Raw genomic sequence first — 25,870 nt, forward strand, 5'->3', positions numbered from 1 at the left:
GCTGGAAGACTACACCTGCCCCCTTGATGGTGGGGCCAATTCCATTGCTGTTGCTTCTGCACCATCTACTTTGGGAGCAACACCCCCCCTCCCCCTCCCCCCCTCAACCGATGGGCCGTTCATCCCCACTTCTAAGCCAGAGAAGCATCCAACTTCTTATGCTCCTCTTGCTCGGAAGGAGTCCCTTGGAACCCTCCCTTCCCAGGTTTACACCAGTGGGAAAGATGACGCCCACCAGTGGCTGAAGTGCCCAAAAGCAGCTGGTCGCAGGGCTTCACGTTCCTCCTCAGTCCCGAAGACTGAATCAGTGAAGCTCTCCCAGCCAAAGAAACCCAAGGAGCAGCGAGAAAAGTCCAAGAAGAAGACCAAGGAACTTCCGGTGGCACCCACCCCAACGCTACCTACAAGCTCTGCATCTAAGGATAAGGTGCAGATTCTGGTGTCTGCTGAGGACCTGGATTTTGCCGGACTGTCAGACACGATGGATATCGACTCCTCAGGAAATCAGTTGGTGGCGGCAGGTGAACCTGAGGCGTAAACTGCTTCATTGAATGTTCAGTGCCTTCCCAGCCTCACGATCCTATTAGCCTCCAGTGGAATTGCAGTGGTCTTTTCAAACACCTTGCTGAGCTCCAACAACTTATCAGCCTTCACCTTTTCTTTTGCATGGCTCTCCAGGAAACTTGGTTGTCAGTGATGCGAACCTCCGCCCTCCATGACTGTTGGGGTTATTATAATAATTGGGCAGCTTATGCGAGGATATATGGTGAAGTCTGCATCTACATCCTCAACTCTCTTTACAGCAAGTGTGTACTTCTTCAAACAACTTTAGAGGCTGTCACTGATAGTGTGTGGACACCTCAGGCTGTTACTGTCTGCAGTATCTATGTTCCAATGGATGGTGATGTCCCACAGCACGTATTAACTGCGCTGATAGCCCAATTGCCGCCTCCCTTTCTGTTACTGGGTGACATTAATGCCTGTAACCCCTTATGGGGTGGATCGGTGGCAACAGGCCAGGGCACTGTCGTTGAGCAAATGTTGGCACAGCTAAACCTTTCCTTCTTAAATAATGGTACCTCAACATGTTTCCTTGTGGCGCATGGCACGTACTCTGCCATTGACCTTTTGGTCTGCAGCCCTGTGCGGCAGTGCAGTTCTTTCTGTCCCTTTATGACCGACCTGCACCTACCTGTGAACATTGTCTCAGCAGATCATCAGTAGGAAAGCCGAGGGAAGCCTACTGTACTTCGACGTGAACCAGGCTGCAATTTACGTCACTAAACTATGTTTCGGGAGAAAGTTTTCTCACAAATGAAAGGTTGGAAATTTTGTCCTCAATTAATATATTCTGAAACTTGGGTGAACAAGTATCACTGCCAAGCCCGTGCTAGTCTTAACACAGACACTCACAATCCCTTTCACTCACGTTAGCAAGTTTATGGTGTTGGGTTTCATGAAAACTGTAATAGCTACAAAAATACTGATTGTTTTTGATTGATAATGCTTGCCAAATATTAAGTCTATCAGGACCAAATGCAGTCACAGTTTTTAGCCACCGACCTGCACAATACGCCGCGCAGAATATGTGTCTTTTCTCGTCACAAAATTCACTTAAAAATTCCAAAATTTCTACACACCCATCGGAATTATTATGCCGTCACTTTACAACACTTTTGGTGTATGAAACACTGCTAGATCAGGCAACTTATCATTTCGATCGGAACTGCTACTACACATATCCAGACTGTTTCATGGCTAGGCTCAGACTCCTCTCTAGAATACTCTGTCTTCTCTACCAGCAGAAAAACGGCGCGCGAAGAATATTGCTTTACCATTGGTCAGTTTACTCAACAGCCAATAGCAAAACAACATTCTCCCGCCTCAGTCCGCACTTTTCATCAATAACCAATCGCAAAATAGTAAACCTAATGACTGCACTGTTTACTGACGTAATTCTCTAATATGATGAAGTTTTGTTTAAGCATAAAGTTATTTGCTATTGTTATTTATACCTGAATTAACTTTCCCTTTACCATAAACTTACTTTACAAATCTATTCTACAAAAATCCCCTTGGTCCATATCCATATGTTCCCACGCTAAATCCTACTACATAACTCGTTAAACAATTATCTTCATATTAACCTTAAACCACACTCGTGTATCATTCATACTGCTAACACACATTAATAACATTTTACATACACAAAAAGACATAACAACACTTTATGAAAATACTAGAACAGTTTATGAAAAACATTCTATTACTCTAGTGGGAACAATTGAAACTAAAATCACAGTCCCCCTATCCCCCCTATCCAATATTGCCCTCTATCGGCTGATACATAAACTACGTCCGCGTCCAGTCTCGCGTCACCATCACTCACTATCCAGCTCTGAGACACATTTCCCACTTAACCGCCTCCAAGGCAGGATCGTTATACAGCGCTACGCCTCACCTGGTCTCCTACCATCTGTCCAATGGAGTGTGCATGATGACTTGTGTGGTAGTGACCACTTTCTGATCTCTCTGTCACTACCCCAGCGACACTCGTCTGGGTGCCTCCCTGATGGGCCTTGAATAAGGCTGACTGGGACTCGTTCACCTCCGTTGCCACTACTGAGCCTCTTTCTCATGACGCCATTGATGTAGTGGTTAACACGATAACCACCGGCATCGTTTCTGCAGTGGAATCTGCAATTCCCTGTTCTTCCCGATCCCCTCGGCAGAGGACTGCGCCTCAGTGGTCACCAGAAATCACTGAGACGATTAGAGATCGCAGGTGGGCCCTCCAACATCATAAGCGGCACCCCTCATTGGAAAACCTCATTGCCTTCAAGTGGCTCCATGCCCGGGCCCGACGCCTTATTCGCTGACGGAAGCAGGAGTGCTGGGAAAGGCTGTAAGGGCCGTTCTACCACCAATAATCTGGTCTGCCTGGAGTCTGCCATCCGTACAGCATTTGCCTGCCATCAGCATCTGGTTGCCGTCTTTTTTGGTATGCAGTAGGCGAACGATACAATATGGCAACATCACATCCTCACCATGCTTCATGGGTGTCGCTTCGTTCCTTCTGCATGCAAGTTAGTTCCTCCTGAGTCCAGGAGAATGGGGTCCCGCAAGGCTCTGTCTTGAGTGTCTGCCTCTTTTTAGTTGCTATCATTGGGTTAGCTGCTGCTGTGGGAACATCTGTATCAGCTTCTTTGTATGCTGATGACTTTTGCCTGTGCTACAGCTCAACTGGAATTGCAGTTGCGGAACGGCAGTTGCAGGGCGTTATCCACAAGGCGTAGTCTTGGGCCATAACGTACAGCTTCCAGTTTTCGGCCGCCAAGACTTGCGTCATGCATTTCTGCCGCCGTCACACTGTTCACTGTAAGCCACGGCTTTATCTTGATGGCAAACCTCTTGCTGTGGTGGAGACGCATCTATTTTTGGGATTGCTTTTTGATACCCTTTTGACTTGGCTCCCTCGTATTCGGCAGCTTAAACAAATGTGCTGACGACATCTTTACGCTTTTCGTTGCTCGAGTCACACCAGCTGGGGTGCCGATTGGTCTACCCTTCTATGACTGTATCAAGTGTTGATTCAGTGCTGTCCTGATTATGGGAGCCTGGCTTACAGTTCGGCATCGCCTTGCGGTTGTTTGACCCCATACTTCACTGCGGGATCTGACTCGCAACTGAAGCTATCCACACAAGCCCTGTAAACAGCCTACTTGTGGAGGCTGGTGTCCCTCCATTGTGGATCTGGCACAAACGACTACTGGCCACTTATGCTGCACATGTTTGTAGCTTGCCCGGGCATCCAAATTACCGTCTCTTGTTCCCCAACTCAGTCGTCCATCTTCCAGAACGCCGATACCAGTCAGGGTGTACAATTGTGGTTCACGTCCGGTCTCTTCTCTTTGGGCTTGAGTTTTTCTCTCTCCCACCTCTTTTCTGGGCCCATATACGTATACTCCCGTGGTGTGTGCCCCACCCATGTCTTCAGCTGAAATTGGCACAAGGCCTGAAAGACTTGGTCCCTCCTGAGGCCCTCTGCCAACGCTTTCTTCCCATCCTTGCCACGTTTCCCGGCTCTGCTGTAGTCTATACCGATGGTTTGATGGTTGCCAGTCGAGTTGGTTATGCTTTTACTCTTGGGGATCACTCTGCTGAACAATGCACGTTGCTGGATGGCTGCAGTGTTTTCATTGCAGAGCTGGTGACCATCTCTCGCACCCTAAAGTATATCCGCTCCTGCTCAGGTAAGTCGTTAGTTTTCTGTAGTGACTTCCTGAGTGGTTTATGAGCTATCGACCAGTGTTTTCCTCACTCTCATCTGGTGATGGCTATCCAGGAGCCCATTCATACTCTTGCCTGTTGTGCCCACTCGATGGTTTTTGTGTGGACCCTGAGTCATGTCAGCATCCCGGGTGATGAATGTGTTGATAGGCTGGCCAAACAGGCTGTCAGTGAACCAGCCCTTGAGATTGGCCTTTCGTAATGTGATCTCCAGTTTATATTGTGGCAAAAAGTCCTTGGTACCTGGGGTGATGAATGGCGCACCCAGCCTTCACCCAACAAACTTCGGGTCATCAAGGAGACTACAGGTGTGTGGCACACCTCCATCATGTCTCTCGCAAGGACTCAGTTTTCTCTGCTGGCTACGCATTGGCCACACCTGGCTGACGCACGATCATTTATTGCACTGTGAGGACCCAACTCTGTTTCTGCAGATCAGCGTCGACAATGGTTCACGTCTTGTTGGACTGTCCACTTTTAACTGTGCTCAGGCAGACATTTTTGCTGCCTGATACGCTCCCTGCTCTTTTAACGGATGACGCTGCAATGGCAGGCTTAGTTTAGAGTTTTATTCGAGCAGGGGGCTTTTATCGCTCAATCTGAGGGTTTGTCTCTCTTGTGTGTTGAGTCTGGCCTTTGGTCTATGGTTTTAGATTGGGGTTCTTGGTATGTCTCTTGGTGGTTGGCTTTTCCTTTCTTTTTGTTTCCATGGTTGGCCAACTGCTGTACAACTCTGTGTACTTTTAATTACTTTTTTTTCTGGTCTTTGTGTCTTTCTTGTTCTGTGTTGTCCCTTGTTATCTCCATTGCTCGCTTTTATTCCTTATGGCTGTTTCATGGTCGTGGAAAAAGGGACCGATGGCCTTTGTAGTCTGGTCCCTTCAACCCCCACAAACCAACCAAACAACATCAGTATGTGCCAGTGGTATCTGATTGTAAGCTTTGCGGCGAAGAAAACTTTTGCACTGAGCAGAGAATAGGTAAATTCTCGGATATTAGCTATCTGGTACTTATCTGCAACCGTTCTTGCGTTCATCTTATGGTAATCGTCACAGGAGTGCCATGTGCCATCCTTTTTGCACACAAGATGTAACAGGGCTGACCATGGGCTGTCTGACCCTTTTGTATATCACCAGCACAGAGCATATCCTCAAATATTGCCTTAGTCTCAGCCAATTGTTTTGGAGCTGTTCTCTGGACGCGTTGTGAAACCGGTGGACCTGGTGTCATGGCCATATAATGCTTTGTCTTATACTTAACACTGCTTGACTGCACTGACATATGTGGGATCAACTGTTTACTTGCATCATTAATTACTCCTATTACATTGTCCACAGAAGCTCTCTGAATCATCTTTATCCTGTCGCATTGTGTCCCACTTATAAGGTAGGCATTTGCCAAGCCTACAGCTAGTGCAATGTGCAACAGAAAATCAGCACGTAATATGGGTTGTGTAATGTCTGCCACCACTAAACTCCAATTGTAGAGAGCAGGAAAGCCAATGTCTATCGTCATATCTTTGCACCCTTGCATTTGGATGCTGGAGTTGTTGATGGCTAACAACTGTAAGGGATCCTGCATTGTCGTCTTAACTGTGCCCGTGACTGGAAGGGTGCTGACTTCTGAACCAATCTATTAAAAATATTAAGCCTCAAATCTTATCAGTCACGTGCAACTGACGCGATGTCATGCCATGACTCATCAGAAAAGTTGTAAAATTGCCATCATGAGCCTTACCTTTGCCGTGTGTCCATCTGTGTGTTGGTGCAATATGACTCTACTTATTGGTGGTGTCGTTTGTGAATGTTGCAGCCCGTGGTGCCTAATTTGGACTGCCCTTGCCATTTGAGTTCTCACATGATTTCATGCACTTTGTAGCATGGGCACTGAACTGTTTGTGGTACCAGCAGATATCATCAACTGTAGTTTGACGCTGAGTGGTGTTTAATGGCTGTAGATTGGATGCACGACGCAACCACATCCTCTTATCGTAGTCTGTCCATAACTCCAAGTTCTGTAACCGCATGACAATTCTTACATTGTGGTCTGTAACTCTCAGAGTTCCCCAGTAATGTCCAGTGATTGTCAACAAGATGCAGTGGCAAAATTTCGGCATCAGCTCCTCCAAAAAGTGTGATGCGTGTTTGTCACCTTCTGTTGTGACGCTCATATTTGTTGCTACTACGTGTGTCACAGTGGTTGACTCTAGTGTGGCATGTGCTATATCAGCTACTTGCAGGAATTTATCCAATGGTTGTCCTTCATATGCTATTAATGTCAACTTTTCTTGAGATGGAAGCTGTTGCTGCCAGAAGTGTAGCAGAGACTCATTACATATTAGGCTACAGTCAACTATTGCTTAAAAATATCTCCAAAATCCCAACAGGTTTCTGTCCCTACATTTCTTCTGCTAAAGCACTTGTGAAAACCTCTGCTCAGGTAACATTCTGCAGCAAGTGATTAGTGAAGTCTTGATGATGGGGTGGGTGTAGAATCACATCGGGAACTATTGTCATGGTGATGCACAAACATACATTTGATGTTGGACATTGTGATAATTTGCTGGCATGAAGTAATATGCCAAAAGTTTACAGAAACATGAGCTTACATACATATTTTGTGGGAAGTTACGGACACACAAATTTATGGACACACAAATTTCATACTCGGTTACAAATTTGTATTTTAGTGCTATATTCCTCTAACACATATACACAACAGTACCTGGTTGGATATTCTTTCTGCACTTAATTTGCATAGTAGCAGATGATATAGATGCAAGATTTTTGTACATACTTGCATTAATGTTTTACTCTTTACAAAATTCTTTGCTGCAATTTGTTTCATGTTTCTTTCCACCCATGTGGAGCAGAAATTCACTTGCACTGTAAAAACAATGATCAAGTAGGAATGATTTTAATTTTCTATTAAATACACTCAGGGACTTATTCTTTTTTTATTTCTGATGGCAGGCTATTGTATATTTTAATGCCATTGTTGAAGGGAGAGTTTTTAAAGGCAGAGGTGCGCATTTCTTTAACATGGAGTTCCATTTTCTGTCTAGTACCATAGTCATGGACATTTACATTTTTATTAAATTTTGTAATATTAATTTTTACAAATTTGCATAGTTCTAGTATATACAGGCTGCCAAGGGGTAGGATGAATAACTTTTGGAAGAGAGGTCTGTAGATATCAGTCGGCTTTGCCTTGTTCATTGTTCTTATAGCTCTCTTTTGGGTGAGGAGGATGTTTGGCCTATGTGTAGAGTCTTCCCAGAATATAATACCATACTGCATTACACTGTGTAATTGTGCATAGTAGGCTGTGTGAACAGTTTCCTGGCTTGTGCAGTACCCAAGGATTCATAGGGCATAGCACACTTTGTTTAGCTTACTATTAGTTTTATTAATGTGTGTTTGCCATTTTAGATTATCCTGAATCCATAGGCCTAGAAATCTTGATTCTGTATTTGGGGATATTTGGGAACCGTGTAATTTCATATCAGGCATAATTTTATTTGATCTTAAGTGGAAGTTTAGTAAGTGGTTTTCTTTGTGTTAACTACGAGCTTGTTTTTCTCAAACCAATCACCAAGTTTGTCTGTATTTCCATTTATGGCCTCTTGGAGTTCATGTTCATTTTTGCTTGTTGTGAGGATACTGGTATCATCTGCAAAGAGTGTATTGGTGCTGGCAGTTTGACGGTAGGTCGTTTATGTACACAAGGAAGAGCACTGGTCCAAGTACTGAGCCTTGGGGCACACCTTGTTTAATATTGCAATAGTCAGAGTAGTATGTTTCGATATGCCCTTGGTTGTTATCCTTTATTGACACTTTTTGTTTCCTATTTGTCAGGTATGAGCTGAACCAGCTTAGTGGGGTGCCTCTGATGCCATATGACTCCAGTTTGTTGAGAAGAATCTTGTGGTCTGTGACATCAAATGCCTTTGACAGATCTAGGAAGAGGCCAGCTGCTTTTTGTTTTTTGTCTAGAGCATTTAGGGTGCAGTGTAAATACTCATATATGGCAGTTGTCATGGATTTGTTTTTCTGAAACTGTGCTGGGCATCAGATAGTATCTGGTTCTTATCAAGAAAATTTATTAGTCTTTGCTGAACTAGTCTCTCCAAAAGTTTACCAAACACAAGTAACAGCGATATGGGTCTGTAATTTTCTGCGTTGAGTTTTTCACCTTTCTTAAAGACTGGGATGACTTTAGCCACACATAGTATAATAATGGCCTTGTGAACAATATTAATAGTAGCCTCAGGCTTTTTGCAGATAATAGTTACCTATAATGAAGTAGTGTCTGAAAGCAGTTGCATAAATATTGAATCATACCTTGATGAGATTTCAAAGTCATGCAGAGATTGGCAAATTGGTTTAAATATTCAGAAATGTAAAATTGTACACTTCATAAAACAAAAAAGCATCATATTGAGTCATGGGTAAAGCAGGTGGTAGACTTAGTGCTGAAGTGTGTGGGACCTGTACCAAATAGGACTAACAGGCGATTTTGAACATATACAGAAAAGGGCAGGGGAGAGTTACAGTGATGTTGAAGAAATTTAAATGGTGGATTCTTGAAGATAGACTTAAACTAGCTTGAGAAAGTCTACTTACAAAGTTTTAAGAACTGGCTTTGAATGACGACTTTCGGAATACGCTACAATCCCCTATATATCTCTCCCATAGTTATCAATAGGAGGACAAGATTGGTTTAATACAACACACTCAGAGGGATTTAAACAATCATTCTTCCTGTACCCCATACGTGAATGGAACGGGGAAAAGACCCTAATAACTGGTGCAATGGGACATGCCCTCTGCCACGCACTTCACAGTGATATGATGAGTAGATGCAGACAGGGGTACTGGCTTTTGGAAATCAATGTGGGTGCTGTAAATCACAGTTCACCAATGTTGAAAACTAACCCTCCTGAAAATCCAGTTTTATTTGATAAAGACAAATATATAATTGTTTATTGGATTCTTTTTCCACACTAATTAATTAATTAATTAATACAAGAAGTAATCCACAATCCATATAGAGTTTTTTCCAAATCTCTATGTAATTTCTAATTCTCACAAATAAAGAATGGGTTCCTACAAACAGTGGATCATTTGATGAAAATGTTTACTGCAGTGCAGCTCATGCAGAGTTTTACCTGTGTGTTGCAATATACTGGCTCATAGCCTTTTGACTGACAAGAGTCATAATCATACCTAAATGGAATATATTAATTTCACTTAAATAAATTGAACTGTTTAACTATATTTCTGTTTTACAATAAATCATTGTTAACATTGTGCGGGGAAAAAAATTATGGCTGGGCAATCGCACTAACGCTAAATATTTAGAGTGTATTTTACTTTTTGTGACAGCCTACTCATGTGAAATATTCTAGGAACTTAAAAGGGGCATCAGCATGCTCCTACACACAGTTTTATTTATTCTGCAATTTCTGTCCACAGAATCAGTGGCCTTTTCGAAATCTACAAACATCTTTTGAATTCAGTAACCTGTGGAAAATGATTGACTTCAGATTAAATATTTGTTGAGAATGTGATCTGCCCTTCCTAAAGCTACCTTGTTATTCACCTAAATTATGCTCCAGTGTTGTTTCTACTCTGGTTAGTATAATCTTGGGGAATATGTTGTAGGCAGCTGGTTGGAAATAAATTCATCTGTAGTTGTTAACATCTTGTTATTTGCCTTCCTTGTGTAATGGATGTATCAAGGCCACGTTCCACTCTCCTGGGAGTTTTTCTGTTTCCCTGGTTTTCTCAAAGATTAATTTTAGCTCATTTTTTTTTTAATTTTTAGTAGAGACCATTTCAGAAGCTCTGCTTGTAATAGTCTTCTCTATTAGCATTATGAGGTTTTAATAACTTTCCAATTTCTTTGATAGCTGGGATAACTCTTTGAGATTTTCACTAGTGTTTGAGTATTCAAGCTTAATGATTGGTTAGGACAATTAAGATGTTTGATTTATGTTCAAAATAAATGAAAATAAAATTAAAAAAGTAGATCTACCTAACTCTTCAAATCTTGCTTTATCCTTGAAAGATCTACTGGAGGAGGTTCTATTTGCAGAAAACACTTTCATACTAAATTTCCTTGTATACTCACTTTCTTTTTTACCACCATCTGCCATACAGCCTTTTGACTTACAAGGGTAGTAATTGATAACTACATTGAATATATTAATTTTACATTTATAAACTGAACTCTTTAAATATATTCAATTTTTATAATCATTTAAGTGGGGAAGAAAATAAAATTAAGAAAAAAAAAATTAGTAACGGCAGGAAACAAACCTGGGTTAATGAATTGTCAGTCAATGCACAAGACCACTCAACTACAGCACCATTATGACAATGACTTCTGAAAAATCCATCGTACTCTACGCTTGCTCAGTAGGTTACATACAGTTTCAAAGAAAAATACTGACCTGGTGCTGTGAGCAATGTAGCACTTGTAGTGCAGGAAGGGGTGATGCTAAGTCAGCACATGTGCAGTAAAAACAGACAGCTACATCCCTTCTCTGAGTTGATCATAGTGCAGCTGACCACCATTTTAGCACTCAACACTGGTTTCTAGTTATCACGTAGGGGGCGCTACAAAACATGGTTTGTCCATTTTATTTGCATACCAGTAAGCTTTTGAAGAGAAATGGCATAATTATAGTTTGATTTCTGGCTCTCATTCAAAGGGAAATGGCGTAAGATTAGTGTATTACTGACCATGTGCTGTAGCACATTAGCACACAATAAATGGCTGCTACTGGTGTCAAAGTTCAAGTTTTTTGGTTCTTGTTTATGTAAATGCATGACAGCATTATCGTTTAATTTCTGTAGTGTCATGATATTGCACAGGTAAGCTTCTATTCTGTGAAAGGTGGAGAAAGAATGATCTGTTGTACATGTAAAAACTGGTATAGTTAAAGTGATCTGTATCAATTTCATCACCTCAGGAATCAATTTGCTGACATACATATTTGAGGAAAAGAAGCACATTAAGTCTTCCATAGTTCACACACTAAGTCTTCCGTAATTCCAGTGAAATAATTTTTACATTTACACACATCTAAAATCATATTTCTGAGCACAGTTAATCATTATGAATCAGAGTGATCCTTTTAAAATTCTGTTACATAACTGCAGTCTTTTGTTTTGGAAAGATGAAATATTTCTGTTTCTCTGAAGCGAGTCTTAGCAGTTTTCAACAAATGTTTTTATCACATTTTTGTCTTGTTAGTTTTCTTTGAAAAAGGCCCACTAGAGGAACTCATTTCCTTACAGACCAAAACACTTTATCACACTTCTCGTCATACATCATCCAGTTATATTTATCTTTTCACTGGTTTTGAAAAGAGTGGTTACCACCAATATGATCAGTTTTCTTTGTTTCATTCAATATGGCAGTTGAATCGGAGCCATTTGAAGCAGTCTCTACATATGTCATAGCCAAATCACTTTTCTTCATTGACAAGCGAGTAATGAATTTATCCATTACAGAAGCCCACTACAGCAAAGAAATAAACAAAATAAATTGTATTTGTAAATGATACTATGTTACGCAATTAAAAAAATGAACTAAAACATACTACACCACAAATGACGGTATTGAGTGAGTGAATATCTATCTATTGATGCAAAGCAGTTGGTTTAAACCTCTGCTGGCCTGTGCCAGCAGGGTGGAACATTCAAAAATGATGTTTCCATGAGAGAGTAAGTGCTGAGCACTTCTCAGTTGTTTTTGAAGGACTGAGAAGTGCTGGGCCACACTTACATGGACCAACGCAAGAGTGTGACATCAAAATTAGTGTATTTGACAGTCAATGGCAAACCCGATATGATGATGGGTATTGGTTTTGTGACTACTTCGGGCAAGTCCTTCTGTGCATCATTGCTGAATAAATGACAGGAGCTCACTTAGACTCAAATTTCTGCCACTGCTGACATGACACACATCTTTGGAATCTGTACATAACATTATTGGAAGCATATGCTGAGGATGATAAGTGTTGCTGAGGCAAGGTAATGAAAACTGGCAGCAGTATATGTTGAATGAACAATGGGAAAGGCAATGGGAGAGTGCAGAAAAATGAAGAATGAAGAACCATGAACTGTAAAAGAAGGAAGGGCACAAACAAGAAATAATAAACATATAAAAATATGTAATAAGAAATAATATGTTAATGAAGCATATAAAATCCAATTAGAAGTCTTTCATCACTGTAGTAGCACTTCTAATGCTAGATTATGCCTGGCTTGTAGTTTATTTATTAACACACTCATCTTTTTTTTAAATGCCTTTTGGTCGTGTGATTTGCATATGTACTTTGAAATTGATACATTACTTTGTATTTCAAAATTGTTGAGGCTTTCGTGGCCACTTGTTGACAAACTGCCTATTGGCTTCCGTCTCGGGTTCTTCGGCCGACGTTCATCTAATGATTTTTCTGACGTTTCGCCAGCACGAGTGGCTGGCATTGTCAAAGCTTCACCCTCCATTGCCGGTGGTGAACTGGAGGCGAGCTCGCGGCCGCAGACTATATGTACCTGGCGCGCCAACGTCCGAGGGCTTCTCCACGGTCATTTCCGGTGCGGTTCTCCTCTTGCTACCTGCGACGGTCGTTCGCATGCATCAAAAAGCTCTTCCATGCATGTCTCACCACGAGCTATTTCACGTGGAATGGCGATTTCTACGAACAGCTGGAAGGCGTCGCCATGGGTAGTCCTCTCAGTCCAGTGGTGGCCAACTTCTTCATGGAACAATTCGAAGCACAGGCACTGGACTCGGCGACTTGCAAACCTAAGGTGTGGTACAGGTACGTCGATGATACTTTCGTGGTGTGGAGCCATGGTGAAGAACAGCTCGGTGAATTCCTGAGACACTTGAACAGCCTCCATGCCAACATAACATTTACCATGGAAGTAGAAAAGGACAAGAAACTGCCATTTCTAGATGTGCTGGTCACAAGGGACGGCGAAAACCTGGGACACAGCGTGTATCGAAAACCGACACACACGGACCGATACCTGCACAAACTGTCAAACCACCACCCGAGCCAGAAAAGAGGCATGATTAGTACGCTCGTAAAGAGAGCAGGACGAATATGTGAGCCTCAACACCTCAAACGAGAAATGCAACACCTGGAAACTGTTCTGAGGAGCAATGGGTACTCCACAAATTACATTAGAAGTGTAACAGAGCCAAACACTCGGCGAAGTAAGGAACCAGAAAAAGAAATGTCGGGTACGGCCTTTCTGCCATACATTCCCAGAGTGACGGACAGAATCGGCCGTATATTGCGCAAACACGGCGTAAAGACGATTTTCAAACCGACAAGGAAGATCAAAGAGTGTCTTAGATCGGCGAAGGAGAAAAGAGACCCACTTGCAATGTCGGGAATATACCGTATACCTTGCACATGCGGAAAAGTTTATGTCGGAATGACTGGACGATCCATTAACACCAGGATCAAAGAGCATAAGCGACATTGCAGGTTGGGGCAGGTGGAGAAATTGGCCGTGGCAGAGCACGCACTGAATGAGACCGACCACGCAATAAAATTCGCCGACACGGAAGTTCTGGCTGTAGAGAAGCACTATCACACGCGCTTGTTCAGAGAAGCTGTAGAAATCCAAAAACACGCGAACAGTTTCAACAAGAAGGAGGAAAGCCTTAAGGTAAACGGATCCTGGCTTCCCGTACTGCAGCGAACGACCGTCGCAGGTAGCAAGAGGAGAACCGCACCGGAAATGACCGTGGAGAAGCCCTCGGACGTTGGCGCGCCAGGTACATATAGTCTGCGTCCGTGAGCTCGCCTCCAGTTCACCACCGGCAATGGAGGGTGAAGCTTTGACAATGCCAGCCACTCGTGCTGGCGAAACGTCAGAAAAATCATTAGATGAACGTCGGCCGAAGAACCCGAGACGGAAGCCAATAGGTACTTTGTATTTATTGTTCTTCATTCTGATTTCTGATGAGGACTTGCTCTGAAATGTGTATGAAACAACTGTGTATGGTTACAAATAAGTTTCAATCCAGGCAGAATCTTTTACTAACAGAAATTAGAAAGTATTTACAAATTGTGAAACTATAAATGTATATAAATTTAACCCATTTGCATATGATGTTTGGAAAAAAGGATTGACACGTGGGCCACTCTCTCCCTCGTGTGTGTGTGTGTGTGTGTGTGTGTGTGTGTGTGTGTGTGTGTGTGTGTGTTGTCCTTAGCGTAAGTTTAAGTAGTGTGTAAGCGTAGGGACCGATGACCTCAGCAGTGTGTGTGTGTGTGTGTGTTGTCCTTAGCGTAAGTTTAAGTAGTGTGTAAGCCTAGGGACCGATGACGTCAGCTGTTTGGTCCCATAAGAATTCACACACATTTGAACATTTTTGACTGACATGTGATTATGATAGTTTCTACTTTGTTTTTATTTTACACATATACATGATTATTTGTGAAACGATACCTAATATGGTTGTTCTAAGCATCTTCAATAACATAAGATTCACACTTAGTCCAGATTTGTATGATCCATCATGAAGCATTTGGTCATATGATGGGCAACTTTATGCTCAAAATAGGATTCTCCATGTTGCTCTTGACCACAACATATCTTCCATCTTCTAAAGAGAGCAATTTTCTTTTGAGACAGCGTTATTTTCATTCAGAAATGTTCCCTGCTCCTGCCTTGAAGCATGTTCAACATGTATGCAGCACCTTATTTAATAAGACTTTAGAGGTAATCTAATCTCACACATTTCTGTGCTGGAAGTAATCACCATTATCTTTATCTTTAAGATACACTAAAACATGTTAGCATCCTTCATTTTAAATTATTTTAATACTCTTGGGAACGCAAAAAAATTAAAATACTTTTTAGAACCACACTCATGTGGCATCCAGAAATGCGGTTCACTAACTATTGTTGGATAAGGAAGGACTCATAACACCATGTTGTGATTAAAGTTCTTTTACATAGTTCATCACACTGTTCATTGCACCTGGTGGTGAACACACACACACACACACACACACCACACACACACACACACACACACACACACACACACACGTGGAGACAGAGACAGAGAGAGAGCATTGATAAATTCATTTGCATTTGCTGTGTCCACTCACTGAAAAGCAGAACCATGAAGTCACCAATAGGCACACACTAAAGAAGGTAAATTTGCTGGGTGCAAGACCTGTCCAATCCATCCAGCCAGCACCTCCTGCTCCACTCCTGTCACAGGCATATTCTATCCATCAGAGGGCATTCCACCTCTGAAAGCAGCCATGTTATATACCAGCTCTGCTTCAAACACTGCACAGTCTTTTATGTTGGTATGACTATGAACCAGCTGTCCACCAGGACAAATGGTCACTGTGAAACTGCTGTGAAGAATGAAGTTGACCACCCAGTGGCACAACATGCAGCTGAACACAACATGCTCAGCTTCAATGGCTGTTTCACAACCCGAGCCATCTGGACTCTTCCCTCCACCTCAGCTTCTCTGAACTACACAGATAGGAGTTATCCTTAAAATGTAGCCTCTGTCCCTGTACTTATCCTGTCCTCAATCGTAGTGACCCAGTGCCTCTGCACCTTCCTCCATCCTGTCACCTTTATCAATTCATGTTTCTATGTAGCCTTCAGTGTGTGCCACTTCCGACCAGTTGCAACTACTACACCTGCCAACCCTCCCTCCTGCATTCCTAGCCAGCAAACTGGCCTCCTCCTGAACCACTAGCCACCCACTGTCCACTGTCCCTCTCCTTACCAGCTGGCCTATCTCTCTCTCTCTCTCTCTCTCTCTCTCTCTCTCTCTCTCTCTCTTCCCCGCCCCCACCCCACCCCACCCCACCTTACACTAACCCCAGCACAACTAGCCAGCCCACCTGCTGCAAAACAAAGTAGCATTGGCACTGCCAGTCTAGCTGTGTGTGTGTGTGTGTGTGTGTGTGTGTGTGTGTGTGTGTCTCCATACACTCTAGCTCATCAAAGGAGAAGTCCAAAAGCTAGCAAGTTTTCCTTCTTTTATTTGTGCTTATTGGTGACTCAACACTTCTGCTTTTAGGTGAGTGGTCTCCTTTAATCCTAAATTTTTAACATTCTGTAAGGACTTTCCTACAATATCTATATTCTTTTCTGTACTTTTTGAGTGGTAAAAATTTTCTCCTTTGTTGTTGATTTTATTTGTGGATTGTCAACACTTCTTAGACATTTTAATGGAGACAGATGGGTTTTGTTTCTTAGGGAGGCCGCACAGCATTTCCTTGTTTCACTAAATCAGCAAGCATCTGTATCACAGCAACAAAATTATCGTGGTGGTAGTGGAACCATAATGTCTGATAATATATGGAATTCATTAAGGACTGTCCTTACTCTGATGGATGACAAAGAGCTACTGAAATCAGTGGAGCAAAGGTAAACCCACTTTTTGTACTTATTTTTCTTTACTTACTTCTGTTCTGTGAAATACTGTAGTATATACCAGATTTCAATGCAGATACTGGTACATAGTTTAAAATTGATGGCTTTGTTTGAAAAAGGACACCCCCCCACAAACACACACACACACACACACACACACACACACACACACACTTGCATAATTCGAGAAAAATGATCAAGAAATCTTTTGATGATACGAAATCATCACTGTTGTAGGAGAATGTGCCTTATTTCTTTCCTTTAAAATATTATCAAGCTGTTTAAATAAACATACTAATATTATTAGTGAAAGACAATATTTTGCTAGACTGACATATATGAAACATACGACAAAAACACATCTTTTTATCAGTTACAGTGCTGGACAAACAATAATGTGTGTGAAATCAGTTAATAACTTGAAAAAGGTTGTGGGTAATTTAAGATTGAGCACTTTCATGGTCTTACTTCTCCATATGTTTTCTGAGACATCATTAATGATTTGGACTTGGCCACCTTCTCCTACCCTTATCCTGGGCTTAAAATAATTAAATAATCTGTTTTTCATTAGTTATTATCACAGTCAACAGAAACTACTTGCTAGATAAAGGATAAAGGTACCTCCGGAATTCTTGATGCAGTATGGTCTGAAGTAGAAAACATCCACGTTGCTCCTACATATTTTCTTATGTAACCTACCCATGTTCCATTAGGCCACTTTCTGTATCTTTTCTTTATCTTTTGTAATCCAACAAATAACCTGATTTATCTCTTGAATTATGCAAAAATGTAAAGACATATTTTTTTTTTTTGCTTGCAAACAAAACCCCTTTTCCACCCTGAAATAATGATATAGTATTTATTATGTATGACATTGGTCTCTCTTTCTATGATAGACATTGTCAGTGTTGTTCTGAAATATTATTTTAGTTTATACATATTAATTATAGTTCTAAAACTGTTCTTCTCCCATTTTTGCTTGAAATGAAATGTTACTTACATTTATTTTAAGATGTGATGATTTTTAGTGTGCTATCCTGGACGTGGCCACAGGTTAAAGGTCATATTTGTACTTTCCGGAGAAAATTTTTGTCATATTCTCATGAAAATAGTTTTTTCTTGTTTGATTCCAAAGAATTTTTCCATGTCCACTGTTTGCCTATGATATTGCTTCACAAGTCGACAGATTTCTCACTATCAAGTTGGTGTTTCAAGTTTGTCACAGATGTAGCTGAAGTGAACTGATTTTGGTGCTGCAGCTACCCTCTTTGCTGCAACCCTAGCATCATGATAATCATTCAAATTTTCCTCTGTGTTTGAAACAAGCAATTTTTGATATATCTGCTTTTTAAAATGCACAGCTTTCGTCTTCTCTTCAGTCCATAGCCAAGTCAGGTGATCGATGTTACATCCTCTGTTTTCAGTAGTTGCAGGGGCAACAGTCTGGATGATTGACTGATCTGGCCTTGTAACACTAACCAAAATGGCCTTGCTGTTCTGGTACTGCGAACGGCTGAAAGCAAGGGGAAGCTACAGCCGTAATTTTTCCCAAGGGCATGCAGCTTTACTGTATAATTAAATGATGATGGCACCCTCTTGGGTAAAATATTCCGGAGGTAAAATAGTCCCCCCTTCGGATCTCCGGGTGGGGACTACTCAGGAGGACGTTGGAGAAAGAAAACTGGCGTTCTATGGATCGGAGCGTGGAATGTCAGATCCCTTAATCGGGCAGGTAGGTTAGAAAATTTAAAAAGGGAAATGGATAGGTTAAAGTTAGATATAGTGGGAATTAGTGAAGTTCGGTGGCAGGAGGAACAAGACTTCTGGTCAGGTGAATACAGGCTTATAAATAAAAAATCAAATAAGGGTAATGCAGGAGTAGGTTTAATAATGAATAAAAAAATAGGAGTGCAGGTAAGCTACTACTAACAGCATAGTGAACATATTATAGTGGCCAAGATAGACACGAAGCCCACGCCTACTACAGTAGTACAAGTTTATATGCCAACTAGCTCTGCAGATGACGAAGAAATTGATGAAATGTATGATGAGATAAAAGAAATTATTCAGGTAGTGAAGGGAGACGAAAATTTAATAGTCATGGGTGACTGGAATTCGTCAGTAGGAAAAGGGAGAGAAGGAAACATAGTGGGTGAATATGGGTTGGGGGGGGAGAAATGAAAGAGGAAGCCGTCTGGTAGAATTTTGCACAGAGCATAACTTAATCATAGCTAACACTTGGTTCAAGAATCATAAAAGAAGGTTGTACACATGGAAGAATCCTGGAGATACTAGAAGGTATCAGATTATATAGTATAATGGTAAGACAGAGATTTAGGAACCAGGTTTTAAATTGTAAGACATTTCCAGGGGCTGATGTGGGCTCTGACCACAATCTATTGGTTATGAACTGTAGATTAAAACTGAAGAAACTGCAAAAAGGTGGGAATTTAAGGAGATGGGACCTGGATAAACTGACTAAACCAGGGGTTGTACAGAGTGTCAGGGAGAGCATAAGGGAACAATTGACAGGAATGGGGGAAAGAAATACAGTAGAAGAAGAATGGGTAGCTTTGAGGGATGAAATAGTGAAGGCAGCAGAGGATCAAATAAGTAAAAAGACGAGGGCTAGTAGAAACCCTTGGGTAACAGAAGAAATATTGAATTTAATTGTTGAAAGGAGAAAATATAAAAATACAGTAAATGAAGCAGGCAAAAAGAAATGCAAACATCTCAAAAATGAGATTGACAGGAAGTGCAAAATGGCTAAGCAGTGTTGGCTAGAGGACAAATGTAAGGATGTAGAGGCTTATCTCACTAGGGGTAAGATAGATACTGCCTACAGGAAAATTAGAGAGACCTGTGGAGAAAGGAGAACCACTTGCATGAATATCTAGAGCTTTTATGGAAACCCAGTACTAAGCAAAGAAGGGATAGCAGAAAGGTGGAAGGAGTATATAGAGGGTCTATACGAGGGCGATGTACTTGAGGACAATATTATGGAAATGGAAGAGGATGAAATGGGAGATATGATATTGCATGAAGAGTTTGACAGAGCACTGAAAGACCTGAGTCGAAACAAGGCCCCCGGAGTAGACAACATTCCATTAGAACTACTGACAGCCTTGGGAGAGCCAGTCCTGACAAAACTCTACGATCTGGTGAGCAAGATATATGAGACAGGCGAAATACCCTAGGACCTGAAGAAGAATATAATAATTCCAATCCCAAAGAAAGCAGGTGTTGACAGATGTGAAAATTACCGAACAATCAGTTTAATAAGTCATGGTTGTAAAATACTAACGCGAATTCTTTACAGAAAAATGGAAAAGCTGGTAGAAGCTGACCTTTGGGAAGATCATTTTGGATTCCGTAGAAATGTTGGAACATGGAGAAGAGGAGCTTATGGCAAAACTTGATTAGTAGAAGGGATTGGTTGGTAGGACATGTTCTGAGACATCGAGGGATCACCAATTTTGTATTGGAGGGCAGCGTGGAGGGTAAAAATCGTAGAGGGAGACCAAGAGATGAATACACTAAGCAGATTCAGAAGGATTTAGGCTGCAGTAGGTACTGGGAGATGATAAAGCTTGCAAAGGATAGAGTAGCATGGAGAGCTGCATCAAATCAGTCTCAGGACTGAAGACAACAACAACAACAACAACAACAATTTTCCATGAGGTTCTGCTATGAAACATTCTTTCGGGGCATCCAACATTGTTTCTCATTAGTATAAAGTGAAAGATTGATGGCTGAAATGATGTCATTTTCCTTCCACCAATTAGTCTATGCTGGGCATTTGCATTCTCTCATTTGATGTTAATTCATTACTCATTCAACTTGACTCAGCTGTCTTCGGTTCCTAAAGTTCTGCTATGTGTTGGCCTTATGAAAATGGTAGCAGAAGCAATTGTGTTTCTAAAGTTCAGGTTATTGATGCTGTCAAACATCATGTTACAAGTTGTGAGTGCTAAAGTAGATGGGACTGCTTCATAGTCTAAATACATTGCCCCAATCCCTTCGGTTCACTACTCCCAATATTATTTCACTTCTGCTGAGGAACTCACATGTATCAAGAGGGCATTTGGCAACTCTATCTGTGGTACACTAACCTACTAGGGCTTCAAAGAATTTGGAGCACACATGAACCATACTAAATCTTGACAGAGCTCTGTTCACAGCAGTTTCATGTATTAACTCACTGCCAGCTTATGGTGTTGGTTAAACAGCTCATTCGTATTGGTTACCCATAAAATGGTTTCTTATAGATGTTAAAAGCTGCATGACATGAGTGTCTAGGCTGAACATCGTGAACCACCCTGGTCTATGCCCTTAATCCCCAGTAAGATGTAACCAAAGGATTTTCTCACATTTCTTAATTGGGTAACCTTTTGAAACCTGTAACAAATTATGAAAAGTATAAAAGCATTAACAGTTACTTCAGACAGCTACCACAGATCACAGATCTTTGACCACAATAAAGAAATTGTACAATTTTGGTAAACATTTTTGGAAAGCAGTGATCAATTAATTGTTATATTTTGACTAAAGTTCAGTCTTGATCACTCATGTATGTTTTAATGATATAGGTAACCGGTTTCGGTTCTTTCTACAGAACCATCATCAGACCCATGGCTCCCTTAGGATGGTAGGCGGAGCTCTCCTCGCTGCTACGCAGTCAACGCAGAGTTGACTGCGTAGCAGCGAGGAGAGCTCCGCCTACCATCCTAAGGGAGCCATGGGTCTGATGATGGTTCTGTAGAAAGAACCGAAACCGGTTACCTATATCATTAAAACATACATGAGTGATCAAGACTGAACTTTAGTCAAAATAAAAGAAATTGTCATTCAGGAACTGCCACATGTCAATTATTATGGTTATTCATATATCATTGTTCCTATTATAAAATGTTTCATTTCTCTTCAGTGGCCAATCATTAGCATTAACATATTTCAATACTGAAGCAGATATTTCAGTTGCATTCCTTCGTAACATGTTTCCATTTCAGGATCACTAACCTCTGCAGAAGGCTCGCAGTTCTTTTGTCAATATGTGATTGGTGAACACAGGACCTGGAGCCCTTGTTGTACTACATCCTTTAACGATACCTTAAGTCTAACTCTGTGGCTATCCTGTCCCCAAGGGCTCACAACTCTTTTGTGGAGGGCAAGCCATTGAAGTAGCCCTTCATTTCCCATGCTGCAGTCCTATTCTGCAACTGCACCTTCTCTCTGACTTGGTCTGTAGGACAACTTCCTTGTTGACAATCTGACTTTTCTCATGGGGACGTAAATAGGGTTACATATTTAAGCTTTCTTTCCCAAATTTCTTTGGTTAAGCTATGTTTGGTCCTCAGAATTGGGTATTACCTTCACTTTTTTCAAAATATTATATTAGTGTGGGTTGTTTGGGGGAAGGTCACCCGTCATGGCCCACATTCCAGCCTCTGTGCAATTCCGCCTTAAGCACCTGTTGTGTGAATGTTCAAATTAGGCACCCAAAACCTAACACTGTAGCCAGTGCATTAAAATATGGGTGTTGTCAGGTACCTGCACAGTTGTAGTTTCATATATCCACCATTACAAAACTGTGCGGCTCATGTTCACATGTGTCAGCTCCTTACAACTAACTCTGTTCCACTCCTGTCCCTGCAGTGTTGCCTTGTAAGGTTCCAGCTGGTCATTCAGCAGAGTTGGGTGCTTCCATGTGTTCTGCTTTACAAATATTATGAGTGACTCTGAAGAGCAACATTCTATGCATAGCATATTTGGTAGCCTTTCTCTTCATGGTATATGCCGGGACTCAATGGACATTAGAAAATGAACTAAATATGTGATACAAATGAAATGACACAATTTCAGAGACTTTACTGGTCTCATAAAGATAGGAATTTATGTATATAGACTGAAGCAGTGAGTGAAGCGTTTCTGTCTATGAACATAAAACCATATCTTAATGAGACCAGTGAAGTCTCTGAAATATTGTCCTTTCAATTGTATAAGTACCTGTACCTGGGTTTCAGGCTGGATCCCCCACTCAATTCAATGGAGGGTACACAATGACCTCTGCGAGAGTGATCATTTCTTGACTGTCGTGCCACTCCCACTCTGTTCCCCAGCTGAGCACTCTTGACGATAGTCCATCCAGAAAGCTGAGTGGCAAGCTGTTAATACTGTGCTACCATCCCAACCCAGTCCCATGATTCACACAGGAAATCCTTAAGGCAATCAAAGTTCACAGGTGAGCACTCCAATGACATAAGCATCACCCCATCAGTGCAGAACCGTACTGCCTTCAAAAGGCTCCTTGGTGCAGCACGGTACCTTACAAAACACAGCTGAGTCAAGTTCTGTTGTACGTATGGTCAGCAGCTAGCAACCAGTATTTCCAGTATCCTCTTTGATGGCAAGATTCATTCTGATCCTACTGTTAATGCAGAGTGCTTCATGGCACACTTTGTCTGCAACTGACATTTACTGCTCAGCCTTCCCTCTATCAAAATATGGGTAGAGTATAAGAAACTGACCTTAACTACTCCGTTTTTGGAACCATATAATGCTCATTTTTACTAAAAGCACTCTGGGATGATCTGTGTGAGACACCCCTGTGCATCTGTGAGAGTTCCAGCTCGATTGTGATAGTTTAACAGAGCACTGTATGATGTGGCCTGGGGGATGCCTATTTAGGATCATGCCCAGGAGACATGGGACCTCCTCAGTGCTATGGCCCTTAGTCACAAGATGCCACCAGGGCCTGATGGAATCCATAATCAAATGCTACAACATCTAACTGTAGATTAACAATTCCACATATTTTCAGTCTTCAATTGTATTGGTGTAATGATGCACTTCCCATCATGTGGGGGAAAAATGCAATTGAGGAACACTTTTTGAAAAGTTGATAAATGCTCCATTTTTCAACATTTAGATTTTTGTAGTTACAGATCAATCTTGTTGCCATGCTTCACCTGTTAACAGTTTTGTCAAGAGCCGATATATGCTGCTGTTGTAGGGCGTTGAAAACCCTGAATTTTCCAAAACTCTGTATTTGCTCTTAGCCAGTTAAAGCAAAAGTTGATAAATGCAAACTGTGCTTTGCTTCTGAGGGATCTGAAGGGGAATAAAATACAGAACATCACTGTTAATGATAATATGAGAGACTTTTCTGCCAGAACCAACAATAGAAATAGATTAGTAGTTCACACAACAACATTAATTCTGGATTATTGCTCAGTTCGAGCCAGCTTTTCTCAGGGAGAAGGAACATAAAGACTGTCTCGATGAGACACAGCATAGGGGAACATTTTAAGCAACATCAAGGATGACCAAAGACACTCTCAAAAGGAACAAGATGTAATAATGAAGGAGGAAAATCCAAATGTATTTAAAGTATGTTTTGATATACAGTCAGTACCAGAGCACTGTGTAGGTGAAGTGTTCTGTTAAAGGCAGGTGTGGCTATACAGTTCTGGAGCACAGGCAAAGGAAAGGACTGATTTCTATACTTGGCTTGAAACAAGATTACAGAAAGGTTGCAGCCAAGTAGCCTCCACTCTACTGGATTTTCTCAGAAACCTTATTAAGGTGTCCCAGCCACAAAATGCTCTAAATGAAATTCATTTGTTTCCTGACTCTTGTCACAGTCGAAATAAAAATATATTATTGATATGCACAAAAAAACAGAAAATTTAATAAGCAGGTGCTTTAGCTCCCTATTTATGGTTGTAGTTATAATCCTGATAAAGTGTTTGGTAGAGTGGATAAAGACTACAAGTAAAAGGAAGATATTCTTTCAGTGACTGAATACTGTAAAATGCTGGAACAACATGGCATCATAAAGATACTACATTAAGATTGGGCTGCACAGGATTTCAAGTCCAGTGCACTTAAACCCCTAAATCTAAGATACCTTTCAAATTGTATTTTCAGTGAGTGATGGCGTACAAAAATTCTAAGAATATTGTATTGCTTTCAGTATTAGACTCTTGTAGTGAAAGTCGTGTACAGGTTGAAGTACAGAAGTCTAGAAACTGCAGCCAGGAATTGATGAAAGCTGCCACCTTGGAAAAGAAGAACATGACCAGCAAGGAAAAGAAAAAGTCTATCTTAAAACTTATTAGGCATTTTAATATACCAGAAGGTGTAGAAGAGTTTTGTAAGAACACTGTTGAAATTAATCAGTAGATTTCCAGGTTAGTATTTTTGTTGCCAGTATTTTGTGCAGTGTTTCAGTAGTGTTTGATGCTATCATGCGGTTCTGATTATCAAACATTTATGCAAAAGTATGATAGTAAAGTTCTATGTTGTTGCAGATTATTCAATTTCTGTGCAAAATGAACAGTAAAGTAACTTTGTAATAATAGAGAGAAAAGGAATGGAAAACATCAATTTGAATGTGTGTATTACAAAAATTTTTAACTTCCATCTTTGCGTTTATTGACTTTCAAAAAAACTTGGAAACTTTGACCCTCCATTCTAAAATAAACAATGAAAAATTTAGAAAGGTTGACCACTCAATTGGAAGTGTGTCTACAAGAAACTGTGTTAAATTATCTCGTTTATGTAGCTAATATTTCAGTATGATATTTAAAACATGTGTTTCCTGCAAAATTTACTTTTTTGCTCTTGTTCAGTTTTGGAAAAATGCACCTCAATTGTCGCAGTTTTGAGACAAGGTAAAACTCCTACAAAATAGACAGCTATAAGCCCATCAGCAGCCTCACTAATGGTCTGCATAATTGTGAATCGACAACTATGTTGCACTCTTGAGGTGAAGGGCTTTCATCCAACAGGCACTGTAGATTTAGGGCTGACTGATCCACAACTGACCACTTAATTCTATTAGGAGACCTTTTGCCCACTGCCGACACTTCACTTCTGTTTTCTTTGACATGAGGAAGGCATATGTCATCCCATGACATTACCACTCCTTACCACATGAGAGGGGGTTTTAGAAACCACCTCCTGACATTTATCCAGAATTTTCTCTCTCTCTGCTTGTTTCACGTATGCATTGCGACATCCTATAGTATCCTTCATATACAGGAGAATGGAGTGTCACAGGGGTCCATGCTGAGTGTGACCCTTTTTCTGTTAATGTTTAATGGGCTTGCAAAGGCTGTGAAGCT

General features: G+C 41.1%; 1 protein-coding gene across 2 annotated transcripts in view; it reads left to right on the forward strand.

Moving 5' to 3' along the window:
- Positions 1-25,870, forward strand: part of LOC126185078 (peroxisomal targeting signal 1 receptor) — a 237,663-nt gene that overhangs the window by 199,063 nt on the left and 12,730 nt on the right. For both annotated transcript variants that reach the window (XM_049927863.1, XM_049927864.1), the window contains exon 13: positions 16,566-16,736. In XM_049927863.1, the coding sequence (XP_049783820.1) occupies positions 16,566-16,736 (171 nt within the window). The remainder of the gene's footprint in view (positions 1-16,565; positions 16,737-25,870) is intronic.

Source organism: Schistocerca cancellata, chromosome 4 (assembly GCF_023864275.1).
Source record: "Schistocerca cancellata isolate TAMUIC-IGC-003103 chromosome 4, iqSchCanc2.1, whole genome shotgun sequence".
NCBI classification, from domain to species: Eukaryota; Metazoa; Arthropoda; class Insecta; order Orthoptera; family Acrididae; genus Schistocerca; species Schistocerca cancellata.